This window comes from Myotis nattereri (genome assembly GCF_964212035.1).
Source record: "Myotis nattereri genome assembly, chromosome: 3".
Lineage (NCBI taxonomy): Eukaryota > Metazoa > Chordata > Mammalia > Chiroptera > Vespertilionidae > Myotis > Myotis nattereri.
Window position 1 is genome coordinate 6622668 of NC_138077.1, and position 16244 is coordinate 6638911.

Sequence of the window (16244 nt, forward strand, 5' to 3'; positions counted from 1 at the left end):
GGGGGGGAGGAGGGAGGGGCGGAGCACCGACTTCATAAAGCGGAGGAGCCTCCGGGGCGCAGGCACATCGCGGCGAGGAGGCAGGTGAGTGGAGCGCTGCCCGGTGCGGGTGCGCGGCCTCCCGCCCGCCGGGCTCGGAGCGGGGCGTCTGGGCGGGGTGCGGGTGCGCGGCCTCCCGCCCGCCGGGCTCGGAGCGGGGCGTCTGGGCGGGGTGCGGGTGCGCGGCCTCCCGCCCGCCGGGCTCGGAGCGGGGCGTCTGGGCGGGGTGCGGGTGCGCGGCCTCCGTCCCGCCGGGCTCGGAGCGGGGCGTCTGGGCGGGGTGCGGCTCGGGCGCCCCGGGGTGTGGGCGCTGCGGGGCTGCTAATAACAGTCCTGATGCGAATGACGTTGTTCGCTGGGCCAGAGCACACTCGGGTCGCCTTCCGGCTGCCCAGGCTCCCGGGAGACCGACCCAGAACAGCCCCGCCAACCGGCGGCTTTTCTGCAAAAACTTTGCACGACATAGTTTCCATTTCTCGTCCTGGCACGTTGCGCCGCGTCGCCATGGCTGGCAACGAGACACGCCTCGCCCAGCGGACTTGGCTCAGGGTGTCTCTGGAGTTCAGGGCTGTCCGGTCCTCAGAGGAAACAACAGCCTGTAGGGAAGGGAAGCCAAAAAAGCACCGCAAGCATTCGGCAGGGAAATGCGGAGGAGGCAGGAAGGAGCTCTGACCCCCAATGGCGGGGGCTCTTTCACTGGGAATTTTTTTTTAAATATATGTTCTTATTGATTTCAGAGAGGAAGGGAGAGGGAGAGAGAGAAACATCAATGATGAAGGAGACCTTACTGATCAGCTGCCTCCTGCTCGCCCCCTACTGCCCTTGCTGGAATCGAACCCGGGACACTGACACACTATCCACTGAGCCAAACCAGCTAGGGCGAATTTTTTTTTTTAAATATATTTTATTGATTTTTTACAGAGAGGAAGGGAGAGGGATAGAGAGTTAGAAACATCGATGAGAGAGAAACATGGATCAGCTGCCTCCTGCACATCTCCTACTGGGGATGTGCCCGCAACCCAGGTACATGCCCTTGACCGGAATCGAACCCGGGACCCTTAAGTCCGCAGGCCGACGCTCTATCCACTGAGCCAAACCGGTTTCGGCGAATTTTTTTTTTTTTAATTGTATTACCTTCTGGCATCTCTAACGCTCTAAATAAATGTAGTTGTGGTTCCTGAACTGAACAATTGTCCGCAGAGGACCTTAGCACCCAGACAAAACATACATAGCCAGAGAGAATCATGACAAGAAAAACAAACAAACAAAAACACAGGAAGGGAATGTATTTATAAATACAATTCCTGAGATCCCCCTGAGCACAGAAGTCTTTCCAAAGGCATGGGGTTAAGGGGTACACTTACAGATTGCAAAAGCCTGTAGTACTCTGAAATTGATCGCCTTTCCTGGCCACCTTTCTCCCACTTTTCCATAAAAGGAATTCATCGCAGTCTCCCTTTTGTGTTTTTTTTTTTTAATCTTGCCTTTTAATATTGAGAAAGACTGCACAGCTCTTGGGAGATCAGAGAAGAAGCATAGAGAGTATCAGAAAAAAATTTTGATTCAGGCAGTAAATTTACAGCAAGGTTCTGTACCTTATCCATCCGTCTCAGAATTAAAACATTCAGGATTTACAAGAAGGATTCCGGGAACCACGAATGGGCCTCAAAGTGGGTCCCTCTGTCCCCTCTGTGTTTGCACCATGGGCAGCTATGGGAAAGGACCTAGATGAGTTCTCTCACTTATGTGCAGGGTTTTGGTCTAATTTGTGTGTTTTCCATGACTTGAAGGCGGTATAGGAGAACAGCTTTGCCTTTCTGTCCAACTCGTCAACTTTACGTCGTCAAGAAAAAGGAAGTTACATTGGACGTAAGTAGGCGCTTTATATTTTTTATAACATTTATTTTAAACCAAAGGAGGATATTTTTATTTACTTTTATCCAAGATTATTGGTTGTATAAAAAAATTTAGTGTTTGGAGACTTGTGGTCTCAGAAAATTTTTCAAATGAATTTCAAATATATGCATATATACTTATTGTGTGCAGGCAAGTATAAAGTGGTCAGTTAAATACTTTGAAGAATAAAATGAATAACATTGAGATACACTTATGTGGAAGAAATGGAATGAAAATATGAAATCAGGGATCAAGAATAAAATGACTTGGAGTTATATTTTTTTAAACAATAGGTTTGGGGATCAAATTACCATAATTAGATTCCTTCAGCTGCATTAGAATGAGTTCTATTTTTTTTTTTTTAGAATGAATTCTACGATAATTTTATTTTTAAATATAAACTTAAAAAATACATCATAAATTTCATTCTTTGTCACTATCTAAATTTATGGTGAGGAAAAAAATTTTAATACGTTTTTATTAAATTTTAGGGAGAGGAGTAAAGGAGAGGGAGAGAGAGATAGAACCATCAATGATGAGAATCATTGATAGGCTGCCTCCTGCACCCCCCCCTGCTGGGGGGGGGGTATGTGCCCTGACTGGGAATCAAACCTATGACCTCTGGTGCATAGGTCAACACTCAACCAGTGAGCCACACCAGCCAGGCATGGTGAAAAAAAAACGTTTGATGTTCAACCTAAAATTATGACAGGAAATACCTCGTTTAAAAAAATCTTTTGGGATCTAGAAGCATATTCTGTAGACCCCTGAGCTGGGTGGGATGCAGCCTTTGTCATCATCGGCCCTTTGCTTCCTCCGGCTCCTGCTGCCATTTCTTTTTCAGTCAGCAGAGTGGTGGGCTTGGCTGCATGATTGAATGTACCCAGCTTCTGACTGTTCATCCTGATCTGCTTGGTTTTAAGCTGAACCGGTAAAGGGAGAAGGCAGTTCATTCTAACATGGAAACAGCAACTCCTGATTCCACCCCTGCATCCAGTCATCCCTTACCAAATGGAGATGCTGTTGCGCCGGAGGGAAATCTGGAAACAGTAAGTTGCTGCCTGGAAGTCACTCTCCGTGTGGATGTGAGCCGTGTCCATTTCAGAGCTGCCCCGAGCGTGGCGATGCCACAGTGGCCCGAGAGGCTCGCTCCCTCATGTCTCTCTCGGAGCAGAACAAGGATGTGGATCCTACAGCTTGAGCCCTTTTTGCAACCGAATGTAGACTTTTTGCCTTAGCTGATGCTGGTTAGGGTGCAGTTTTGGCCTGGGCCCTGGGCGCTAGGAACCCTGTGTTACCAGTTGCTCACGTCATGATTCAGTCTCAAACTGCAACCCTCTGAGGTGTCATCATGACATTCCCTCACAGGGCAGCCTTGTGGTGTCTGGTTTCCCAGCATCAAGACATATTTTTGTTGGGAACCAAATTTAGCTTCTGGAATCAGTTGGCCTACATTTGATCCCAACACTGACACTTTCAGCTGCGTGATCTTTGGTTATTCCTCCCTTTATGTGCCTGGTTTTCCATCTTTAAAGGGCATAAGAATAGTATTCACTTCAGGTGGCTGTTGAGAGGAGTGAATGCAGGTAGCTCGGGCACTTAGAAAAAGCTCCTTTTCTTGCTATTACGTGTTTTCCAGCCACGGATCAGCTCCTTCAAGCTGACTCCATTTTCATGATCAGTGTTATCAGTATCTTAAACAATATTAAAAACCATGTTGAAGGACATAGGAAAATGAAAAGGTCTGCCCATCTTTCCACCCTGATACAGACAGTCCTCAGGTTACGTCAGACTTGACGTATGTTGTTTCGTGGTTACGTCACCATCTCCCATTTATTTATTAAAAAAAAAAGTTCTGTCATGTTGATGTATGCACATATGTGCTTTATGTTTTTTATTATTTACCACAAGTAAAGGTCAGGAATTGTTATCTTTCTTTTAAATTTTTTTACTGTTTCACTTCATCACTGCTGTGGATGTGCTCCATGTGAGTGACGTAGGTGCTTACATAGGTGGCTTCCGACTTACGGCTGTGCCGTAGGAACGGATCTCCAACGTAATCCGAGGACCCACTGTGTAACTAACTGTCTTGGGCCTGGCTGTAACTGGTGGTGTAGGGGGCAGTAAGGATTCGCACAGCTCACACCCACCTGCTAGGAAGTAGCCTGACCTCCTGCAGGCAAGTTGAACAGTGTGTCTGGTGATCTGGCAATTCTACTTCTAGGTGCCGATCTTGGTTCTCAAAGTGTGGTCCCCAAGTCAGTGATATCAGCATCGCCTGGGATGCTACTATGCAGATGATATTTGAAATGCAAATGTTCACACCCACACACACTCCTCCCCTGGACATAGAAAACTAAAACTCCAGGAGGAGGCCTTTAACAAGCCCTCCAGATGATTCTACTTCAGGTTTACGTTTGAAAACCACTATGCAAACGCTTGCCCATTCCCCCTGGGAGCCGTGCTTCTAACAGCATTGTTTATAAATAGCAAAATCCAGAGCCAACACAGGTGCCGTGTGTGATTGTGGTATGCATATGCAGCAGAGTTCTACTAGGATATAGCGGTGAAATGAATGAACTAGGTTTCCAGATATCCAGATAGCTGCGTCTAAGAAACAGTGGTGAGCCAGAGAATCACGTCATAGAAGAAATGAACAGTGTGATCTCATTTATGTGAAGTTCCAAAACAAGCAACAGTAAGCAATGCGTTGTTCGGGGAAAGATGGTTCGGTGGTACAGCGATGAAGAAGAGCCAATATGGTTATCACAAGCCCCAGGATAGAAGGACCTTCTGAAGGGTGAAGGAGCAATAGGAGGCAGGTGATTGGGGAGGGGTGGACGGAGTGTCTTAATCCTGAGAATATGTGTTTTCTTAACCCAGGTGGTTGGCACATGTGCATTTGCTAATGATTCATCTTCTATACACTCTTGTGAAGGGATGATAAAAAAAAAAGAAAACCAAAATAAGCAATAAGGGGCTTGGATACGGAGGCTACTCATGGACACATGGGCTTTCCCTGTGGCAGGGTGTTCTGCTTTCTTAAGTGTTCTTATGAAGAAAAATTGCACTGGATACTTAAAAAAAAATAGCAAAGAAGATTTTATTCAAGACTATTGCAACGGAGGAGAGAGATTGAGCTCAGTGTGGAATATAAGTACAACTGGGGTTTCTAGCCAGCGGGCAGGGTGAGAGAGAGGAGGGAGAAATGCTAAGATTGAGGGGTGGGGGATGGGGAGGGACTTGATCAGCTATCAAAGGTGAGGGATTCTGGATGAGCTGGCTTAGCAGCAGGCTGAGGAGAGGGCTCAATAGAGCCCCACTCAAGGTTAGTTGAGGGGGTCCTTGCCAGTGTGTACCCCCTTTTCTACTGAATTTGTCAGTATTCCCATATATGAAGTTTTGAATTCATGCATATTCTGTAAGGCAGTGGTTTGCATCCTGAGGCAAATTTGCCTCTTGGAACATGTTGCAAAGTCTGGAGACATTTTGGTTGTCAAAACTCATGGAGGCCCTAACCAGTTTGACTCTATGGATAGAGCATTGGCCTGCGGACTAAAGGATCCCAGGTTCAATTCCGGTCAAGGGAATGTACCTTGGTTGCAGGCTCAATCCCCAGTAGGGGTTGTGCAGGAGGCAGCTGATCGATGTTTCTTTCTCATTGATGTTTCTAACTCTCCCTTTCTGTAAAAATCAGTCCTATATAATAAAAGCCTAATATGCTAAGTATCCAGTCATCCGGTTGTCCATGTAACCAATTAAAGCATAATATGCTAATGATATGCTAAGGCCGCTCAACCGCTCACTATGATGTCCACTGACCACCAGGGGGAGACAGTTGACTGGTAGGTTAGCTTGCTGCTGGGGTCTGGCCAATCGGGACTGAGCGAGATGGGCCGGACATGCCCTGGAGCACTCCTGCAATCCTTACCCAGGTGGCCAACCTCCTGCATCCCTCCCCAGCCCCTATTGTGTACCAGTAGGGTCCCTCAGCCTGGCCTGTGCCCTCTCACAATCCGGGACCTCTTGGGGAATGTTGGAGAGCAGGTTTCGGCCCAATCCCTCAGGCCAGGCCAAGGGACCCCACTGGTGCATGAATTCGTGCACCGGGCCTCTAGTCTATATAATAAAAGCCTAAGTGACCGATATGGCAGAACGACCAGAATGACCAGTTGCTATGATGCACATTGACCACCAGGGGTAAGATGCTCAATGCAGGAGCTGCCCCCTGGTGGTCAGTGTGCTCCCACAGGGAGAGCACCGCTCAGCCAGAAGCCAGGCTTACGACTGGCGAGCGCAGCAGTGGTGGTGGGAGCCTCTCCCACTTCCGCAGCAAAGCTAAGAAGCAGCGAGTTGAGTGCAGTGAGCAGGTGGGTGGTGAGGAGTGAGGGGTCCTGGACTGCTAGAGGGCGCAGGCCGGGTTGAGGGTCCCCCCCCCCCATGAGTGCATGAATTTCATGCACCAGGCCTCTAGTAAAATATACTTAAAAATTTTTGAACCATTAAAAAACAATAACAACAACAAAAAAAACAACTCATGGAGAATAGTGAATAGAGGCCCAGGATTCTGCTAAATCTCCTTATAATACTAGAATGCAGGATAGCCCCCCACCACAAAGACTTGTCTGGCCCAAAATATAAGTAGCTTCTTACCACATTATAAAGGAAATATTCTAGTAAAATTTATGTATATTATAAAACACACTCAAAAATGGGAATTAAAAAGGAAAAGATAAGCCCTGACCAGTTTGGCTCAGTGGATAGAGCGTCAGCCTGCAGACTGAAGGGTCCTGGGTTCAATTCCAGTCAAGAGCATGTACCTTGGTTGCGGGCACATCTCCAGTGGGGGGTGTGCAGGAGGCAGCTGATCGATGTTTCTCTCTCATGGATGTTTCTGACTCTCTATCCCTCTCCCTTCCTCTCTGTAAAAAATCAATAGAATATATTTTTTTTAAAAAAGGAAAAGATAAAATTAATTTCTCTTTTTCTTAATTGGGTGGTTTTCTCATTGTTGAGTTTTGAGAGTTCTTTGTAATTCTGGGTACAAGTCCTTTGTCAGATATATGCTTTGCAAACATATTCTCCCAGACTGTAGCTTGTTTTTCATTCTCTTAACAGCCTCATTTAAACATACAATGTTTTCATTTTGATGAAGTTGAATTTGTCAGTTGGTTTCCTTTATGGATTCTGCTTTTGGAACCATACCTAAGAAACCGTAGCCTAATCCACAGTCACAAAGATTTTCTTCCATGTTTTCTTCTAGAACTTCTGTAGTTTTAAGTTTTGCATCTAGGTTTATGACCCGTTGTGAGCTAATGCTTGTATATGGTGTGATAGATATTAGGTGGTGTGTGTTGTTTTTTTGCATGCTGATAATTAGATTATCCCAATACCGTTTGTTGAAAAGCTTATCCTTTTTCCACTGCATAGTTCTTACACTATTGTCAAAACTCAGTTATTCATATATGTGTCAGTTTATTTCTGGAAATGTATGTGTTCTATCAATTTCTTTCTCCATTTTTATACCAGTACTAGAGGCCCAGTGCACAAAATTTGTGCATTGGGAGGGGGGGCGGGGAGGTGGAGGTCCCTCAGCCTGGCCTATGCCCTCTCACAGTCTAGGAACCCCATTATTGATCACCCCAAAGAGGTAGGCCCTGCCCACCCAGCCAGGGCTCCATGATAGATCACCCCCACAGAGGGAGGCCCTGCCCACCCGCCACAGCGCTGCCTTCAGGTAGTCTGGGCCTCCCTCTGCAAAGCCATCATGGGGTGATGGCTGGGCTCCCAACCAATCGCATCACACCCGCCTTAGCTGGTGGTGCCAGGGGTGTCAGCATGATTGTCCGGAAGGTTGTCCAGATGGTCGTTCTGCTGTTCGGTGGTTCAGTTGATTTGCATATTACGATTTTATTATTATAGATTACATTGTTTGGGTTACTGAAGCTTTATAACAATTATTGAAATATAGTATTGTTAGCCCTCCAATTTTGTTCTTTATTTTCAAAGTCATTTTGACTGTTCTATGAGTATTTAGACCATTTATATTTGTTGTGATTGTTAGTATTAATGGTTTTGAGAAGATCATTTTGCTATTTATTTTCTATTTACCCTCTCTGTTCTTCATTTCTTCTTTTTCTTCCTTCTTTTAAGTTCATCAAGTATTTTTTATGATTCTATTTTACCTTCTTTGTTGGCTTATTACATAGAACTGCCGGAGTGTCTCTATTAAACATTATTAACTTTACCTTCAAGGAATATTATACTATTTCGTGTCTAATATAAGAACCTGACGATAGTATGCTCTCATGTCTCCCCTCCTGGCCTTCATGCTATTTTTGCCATGAATTTTAACTTTACCTATATCATAAACCCCACAATACATTGTTATTTTTGTTCAGTCAAGTTTATTTTAAATGTATTTAAGTAATTAAAAAAGTATAGTAGTTACCATTTCTAGTGTAGATTCCTTTGTGTAGATTAAGATTCCCATCCAGTGCCATTTTCCTTCTGCTGGAAGGAATTTAACATTTCCTGTGGTGCAAGTCTACTTGTGATAAATTTGTTCACCTGTGGTATATCTGAAAGAGTCTTTATTTCACTTTCATTTTTAAAAGGCATATTCAGTAATTTAAAAATGCTGTTCCACTGTCTTCTCACTTGCATGATTTCTGATGAGAAGTCTGCTGAAATCTCACTTGTGTTCCTCTATACGTAACATGTCATTCTCTGACTGCTTTAACCATTTTCTCAATATCGCTGTGTTTGAGCAATTGGACTAGATTGATGTAGTTCACAATAGTTTCTTGTGCTTGAGGTTCATTGAGTTTCTTGGACCTTTGGGTTAATAGTTTTCATCAAGTTTGGGAAAATGTTAATCTATCATTTTTTTTTTCTGTTCCTCTCCCACTCTCTTTTGGTAACTTGAATAACCTGTATATTAGGCAAGTTGAAGTTGTCCATCTTTGATGGTGCATGACCTGCAAGCCATGACAAAATTCTCTGATTCTGCTTTTGCTAGACGTTGGAGAATAGCCTGTGCAGCCAGTACGAGGAGAAGGTGCGCCCCTGCATCGACCTCATTGACTCCCTGCGGGCCCTGGGCGTGGAGCAGGACCTGGCCCTGCCCGCCATCGCCGTCATCGGGGACCAGAGCTCGGGCAAGAGCTCCGTGCTGGAGGCGCTGTCTGGTGTCTCCCTCCCCAGAGGCAGCGGTAAGAACTTCCCCTCTCTATCAGTCAGCTGCAGCTGCCATAGCAAACTACCATAGGCTGAGTGACTTAAACAATAGAAATTTGTTTCTCACAGTTCTGGAGGCTACAGAAGTTCAAAATCAAGGTGTCAACAGGCTTGGTTTCTCCCAAGGCTGCTCTCCTTGTGCAAATGACCATCTTCTCGCTGAGTCCTCACATGGCCTTTTCTCTGTGTGTACACATGTGTGGTGTCTCTTCCTCTTTTTAGAAGGATGCCAGCCATATTGGTTAGTGACCCACCCTTAGGACCTTATTTAACCTTAATCACCTCTTTAAAAGAGGGTCCTATCTTCGAATACAGTCACATTGGAGGTTGGGGTTTCAACATGTAAATTTTGAGGGGGGCACCATTCAGTCCATAATACCCACTCACTGCACAATTCTGTGTGGTTTATACATAACCTGCACTGTGTGGAAGGTCTTGAGTAAGTGCATATGAGTCTCCAGCCCAGGATTCTGTGCATGTGGGGTCTTTCCTGAGCTCCTTCCCCAGAGCTGACCCTCCATCTGAGAGGCAAAGATTGGTTCTCTGATCATTGGTGCTGTTTGAGCTACAAGACCAAGGATATCAGTGAGGGCTCATGGACACAGACAGACCTGAAATGGGTCTTGACATGCTCTGGGTATGGAAACTGGGTAGACCATCTTTGGTCTTGGTCTTTCTGGATAGATGCCTTTCTGACAGGAGTAGTGTGCATATTAGGGGATAATGGAGGATGTTTGCATAAGTTTGTTATTTACCACCTGAGTTGGGGACAAAACACTGGGATGAAGCAAGATACTTAAAATAGAGGCTTTCAAGCATTACGGAGCCAAAAACCACCTCAGATGTATATTCTAAGTGCACATTTCTGAGGCTACCATAGACATCATGCATGAGAGTATCAGAGGGTGAGACCAGAACGTTAGCAGTGTGAACAGTCTCCAAGATTATATGAAACTTTGAGAGCCATTGATCCAAGGCCACCATATAGGACTTTGAAGAGCGGAGTATGGAACTGATATACACCTGGCTTCCTAGGTATTGTTACAAGATGTCCCCTGGTGCTGAAACTGAGAAAACTTAGGCATGATGATGAGTGGAAAGGCAAAGTCACTTACCGGGACCTAGAGATTGAGCTTTCAACTGCTTCGGAGGTAGAACAGGAAATCAGGAAAGGTAAGTACCCCATATTCATTCATCCTCACCTATTTGGATGTCAGGTCAAACCAGGTGAAGTGGGTGGGGTCTGCCTGTCCATGTTCCCACTCTCTCCTTTCTGGGTCTGCCTGGCACCCTTGGGAACCATCCATCCCTCTCTCCCTCCTGCTCATCAGGCCCCAGTTCTCTCATATTTTATCTTCTTTTCCCCTCATTAAGACAGTGTTTTGAGCAGATTCTGACCTCAGTAATGTATTGCTTAGTATACACGTTAAGTATCTGAGGGTGATGTGAATTTTAAAATGGAAAGCTTGTCTCCAAATATTGAGTCTTTTTTATTTAAGGGCTTCCCCACTCTGCAGACCTGATGGAAGAGGAATCTGGGTGGGCCTTTTCCTCCAGGAGCAGAATAGATGTGTTTACAGAATCCTTGTTTAGACTAATTTATGGAAGGTCTCGGTAGATGTAAACCACAGAGACCGTTTGTCCAATTTGAGACATCCAAAGGGAGAAATCAGACTTGAAGTTGATAAAGACAAAGGAGTAACACAGTTAGTCACTGCTAACTGTGATTGAGATGAATAGATAACTTTTCCTTATTGACTTTAATTTCTTCCTACCATGTCACATAAGTTTCAGTCATTTGGGGAAGGTACAAAAGTGACTGGTAGGTGTTGCCTTCAGAAGATTCGCTGTAATGGGTAACTTTCATCCTAAGTGCTATTTGGTTTTTCTTTTTTTCTTCTTCTCTAGCCCAGAATGCCATTGCTGGGGAAGGTGTGGGAATCAGTCAAGAGCTAATTAATCTGGAGGTCAGCTCCCCTTACGTGCCAGATCTGACCCTGATAGACCTTCCTGGCATCACCAGGGTGGCTGTGGGCAATCAGCCAGCTGACATCGGACGTCAGGTGAAACTTCAGGCTTCATCTTGACCTTGGTCTTGTGGGGGAGGGAGGCTTCATTAGAACAATAGAGAATTCAGGGCTGAGGCTGAGGGTTGGATATTAGGAGGTATGAGTAGGGAATTTAGAGCGCATGATGGCTGCAGTTTTCTCCACCAAGTCAGGTAGAGGCTTCTCTGGAGAGAGTGAGGCAAACAGGCAAAATTGGAAATATGTTTTCTATGTTTTATGTTTTTTATGGTGATGCATTTTTAGGTATAGTCACATTTTGTGGCATATCTAAACTGGCATGTATTAGAGACGGATCTTACGTGAGAAGAGAGAGCACTAGAAACAATATAATGATATTTCCCTATCAATGACTCTCACCCTGTGGATTAATGACTTAGGTAAGACTTGAGCAATTCTTGTAGCATCTTGTTTTTTTGTGACCATCAGATTTGAGTTTTAGGAGATGATTAATGAGCAGAAACCTCGGTTTTACCTGACCCCAGAGCTCTTTCTGCCACAGAGAACTTAGTTCCTCAAACTCTGGCTCGGGAAGAGCTGCTAGGCTTGTGTTGAGGGGAGGATACGCCTGGGACTCCAAGGACCTATCTCAACTCTCACATCCTCTCATTTTCTTACAGATTATAGCACTCATCAAGAAGTACATCCTGAGGCAACAGACCATCATGTTGGTGGTGGTGCCCAGTAACGTGGACATCGCCACCACAGAGGCGCTGAGCATGGCTCAGGAGGTGGACCCCGATGGAGACAGGACCATAGGTAAGAAGAGGGACGAACCGACAAATGGTAGGGGGTCTGATAGTGGGAAAGCATCCCTTGAATCCAAATGGGTGTTTGTTGGCACACATGCAGGGTGGGGAGGGGGCTGCACCCAGCAGATGAGACTGCTAAGGTGTCAGGTTTGGTGCTCACTGAGTCCCAATGGCGCGGGTCACGTGGATTCTTGTTGGCCACAAGTGGGCTCATAACCCTTGTCTGCCTGCTTACAAAAGGCCTGGTGAGTTCAGGGATTGGGGCAAAACCTGAAAGCAGTTATGTCAGTTAACAGTGAATTTGAGGGTGGAAAAAAAGGAAGGACGTGTGACACATGCCACAACATGGATGAACCTTGAAAATATTTTGCCAGGTGAAATAAGCCAAATAACACATATATTGGGTCCCGAGAGGAGTCAGACTCATAAATAGAAAGCAGAATGGAGGGTGCCAGGGGCTGGGAGGGGGGAATGGGGAGTTAGTGTTTAATGGGGACAGTGTCAGACGGGGAAGATGGAAAGTTCCGTGCATTGCACCTGGGCTCTGCAAGCCCTATGGTCTGCCCTCCAGCAAGGTTGGGAGGAAGCGGGTGGCCAGGAGACTCTCCTCCCCCAGGTGGTGAGCTGACCACTCCTCGCTCCAACGGAGCTGTGAGTGTCCCCGAGCTGTGACTGTCCCCTAATTGAAAGTCTCTGGTTCACAGGGATCCTGACAAAGCCCGACCTGGTGGACAGAGGCACGGAAGACAAGGTCGTTGACGTGGTGCGAAACCTCGTCTACCACCTGAAGAAGGGCTACATGATCGTCAAGTGCCGGGGCCAGCAGGACATCCAGTACCAGATGAGCCTGTCCAAGGCCCTGCAGAGAGAGAGGGCCTTCTTTGAGGACCATCCGTATTTCAGGTACGCCCAGCTCCGCTTTCCCAAGGTCAGACCTAACCAAGGATCTCTGTCCTCCCCGGGAAAACCACCTCTTCCAAAAGCGGATATTGGGGTCGATGTGTGAGTGTTTGATCCTGAGAGTGACTGTGGGATTTCCCTGGAAGAAAGATGGAGGAATTCACATGCATGGCAAACAAAACAAAACAAAAACCCCACAAACTTGTAAAAAAATCAAATTAAGGAGTGAACTTGCTACAATAATTTAAATAGTATGGTGCTGGAACCAGAATAAAAGCATAAATACAACAAATAGGGAAAAAGTAGAAAATCCAAAATAGACCCAGATACATGTATTGGATATATGATAAATGTGGCCCTTTCAAATCTATGGGCCATGTCATTTTGATGATTAATCAGTGGCACTGAAAAAATCATTTAATGTTTGGGGGAAAAAGTTAAACTTTGTGCCCTGAACATTCACATTACACCAAAATAAATACTGGTTGAAGCTTATAGATGGAGAGTTTAGAATCCCATGATAGAGATCTGTCTAACTCTAAGGCCAAAGACAAGAATTTTTTTAAAAGGAAGAGACAGGTAAATTGGTCAGATTTAAAAGACTGAGAAGATGCGGAGGTGGCGGGAAGGAAGGAGCCTGGCTCTGTCCCCGGGGCAGGGAGCCTTCTGGCACAGCCTCTGCAGGGCGCTTTGGTACCCGGCCAAAAAGATGCCAATGAAAAGGTGCTTATGGGATGTTGAGGCCCTTGTGTGCACACCTGTGTATGCAGGTGGAGCCCCACGCACATGTTAATATCATCACGATCAATTCTCCCAGAAGCCCGTGGAGAGTCTTGTTCAGAATCGACAGGTGTGTAAACAGCTATTCACACACCTCTGAGCACAGCAGCACTGGTCACACAGGCCGAAAGATGAAACAACTCAAGTATCTATCAATGGATGAATGGGTAAACAAAACGTGATCTATTCATACGATGGAATATTAGCCTTAAGAAAGAAGGACGATCTGACACCTGCTACCACATGGATGAACCTTGAGAACAGTATACTAAGTGAAATAAGCTGGTCACTGTATGATTTACATAGGGCCCCGAGAGTGGTCGTAGTCATGGAGACAGAATGTAGGCTGGTGGGAGCCAGGGCCTGGAGCTGGGGGATGGGGAGTTAGTGTTCAACGGGGACAGGGTTTCAGTTTGAGAAGATGGAACGTTCAGGAGCTGGATGGTGGAGACGTTTGCACAACAGTGTCGATATGCTCAATACCCCTGAGCCGTGTACTTAGCAATGGTTAAAACGGTAAATTTTATGAGATGTGTATTTTACGACCATTAGACAAATGGACAGGTGTGGAAAGAGAACTTGAGCTTGTGTGTAATCTCACTGATAGGTATGTCAGCTCATGCTTTCCTGCCTTTTATCCTGCCCAGCTTTGTGCAGTGCCAGAACCCTGTCGGAGCTCACCCTGGGGACTCAGAGTGGGACTGCCTGAGAGAGGAGGGCTTGGCTTCCTTCGCTCGAGCCGCCATGGTCTCAGTCCTCCTCTCGGGGAAGCCGTGCCCCCCGGTTCCACGTTCACCCTCACACCTGTGTAAATACGGGTCAATATAATTTTATGAAGTCCTCTACCGATATGCACTATGTATATTTACATGTGTGGTACACACAGAAGTGTGTGTGTGTGTGTGTGTGTGTGTGTGATGAAAACGTATCTGTAGGTGGCTGTATCTTTGTAAAGACACATTTCACACGTCAACTGGAAGGGGTCATTCTATACTACTTTTGAATGATCTGAATTGACTAAAACGCAGTCATCCTTCTATACGATCCAATTCTGAACATTGGCGGGACATCTACCAACACAGGGCACTCCCTCCAGTTGGAAGTTACTGGATTTGCCGTGACTTCCGCAGGCAGCCGCACAAAGCCTTCTGTGGCTACACTAAGATGGGTGTGCGTGCCGTCTTCTCTTGCAGGGATCTCCTGGAGGAGGGAAAGGCCACGATCCCCTGCCTGGCAGAAAGACTGACCAATGAGCTCATCGCACACATCAGTGTAAGCACAGGGAGGGCTGAATGTTCTCTGGGTAGAATCCTACTGACAGCAAGCTGGACCGTGGCATGGCGACGCTGAACTGTCAGCGAGCACACGGAACTCCTGGGCGTCTGTGAAGACGCAGGCCCAGGCTCAGCGGGTCTGGAGTGTGGCCTGAAACACCCCCCGTTTCTAAAGAGGGCCCGGGTCATGCACGATGCTTATCAGAGGACCACACAGTGAGAGGGATGCTGACAGTGCCCACTTGGTCGAATTAAAAATCAAGACCTTCTGAGCACTGTTCTAACTCTTCCTTTCTCACCGCCTGCCACTGCCAGCCTGCCTTGGTAACTGTAATGATCGTATTTCATTTCTTAACATTTCTCTGCTTCTTTTCCAATCTGTCCGCACAGTCTCTTGCTCTTTCTCATTTTCGATCCTTTTAAAAGATGCCTTTGCATGTATTTCTGTTGTGCCTTGAACTCGATGGTTCCAGAATCAGAAGCCGGGTGTGCTGGGTTCTGCGGGCCGTTCCCACAGGGCCTTGGGCGGGAATTTTGACTGGGAGCCTGAGTTTCTTGGAACTTGGTCTGTGGGGATTTGCAGAAGCCTGAGTTCAATGGGGCTCTTCGGGGAGAGGCAGCGTTTGCTTCCAGCGTTAGCTTCTTAGCTGGAGGTTTGGGGACCCCTCAGCAAGTGTGAAGTTGGGGAACAAACTTGTCTGAGTGCTGGCTGTGGGTACAGACTCTCCATGCAGATTTTCTCTTCTCCACTCGGCACAGAGTCCAGGCATGGCACGCAGTCCCCCAGGAATGGGCTGGTGGGCAGGCTGTGCCTCCTGCTATGATGAGGGCATCTTGTCAGGACCCCAGGTTTATCTAGAAAGAAGGTGCTCGTCCCTTAGGTTCCAGCCTGGAGCAAGCCCCCGGAGATTTCTCCTTCGCCTCAGCATCACGTCAGGCGAGTTCAAGCTTTCTCTCTCACAAATGCTCTTGAGGCCAAATTGAGCCTCACTGCGGCTCCCCTCTGGCATCCGTGGGCACCCACTGTCAGCCGGCTTTGGCTGCTGGGTGTCTGTGAACACCTGCCGGCTCACTGACACGTTTAAAGGCTGCGTGTGACATGTTAGTCGGCGTCTTTAGATGCTCGCCGTGGAAGGCTGAGCCGGCACGTGCACTCCACCTTATGGTTGTTATTAGAGACACAAAGGGCCTGATCACTTTCCGTCTTGCACAACAGCATGAAAGTAGCTAAATCTCAAATTGTTGCAGCTGCACTTTTTCCGAACCCACTAGACAAGTTGCTTTTCCAGGGCCCAGGA

At 46.6% G+C, this 16244-nt stretch overlaps 1 protein-coding gene across 1 annotated transcript in view; it reads left to right on the forward strand.

Moving 5' to 3' along the window:
* Positions 1-16244, forward strand: part of MX1 (MX dynamin like GTPase 1) — a 31207-nt gene continuing 14963 nt past the window's right edge. The window contains exons 1-9 of the mRNA XM_081088252.1: positions 1-84; positions 1830-1908; positions 2859-2984; positions 8957-9149; positions 10210-10347; positions 11083-11237; positions 11861-11999; positions 12697-12895; positions 14866-14944. Of these exons, the coding sequence (XP_080944378.1) occupies positions 2895-2984; positions 8957-9149; positions 10210-10347; positions 11083-11237; positions 11861-11999; positions 12697-12895; positions 14866-14944 (993 nt within the window). The 5' untranslated portion in view covers positions 1-84; positions 1830-1908; positions 2859-2894. The remainder of the gene's footprint in view (positions 85-1829; positions 1909-2858; positions 2985-8956; positions 9150-10209; positions 10348-11082; positions 11238-11860; positions 12000-12696; positions 12896-14865; positions 14945-16244) is intronic.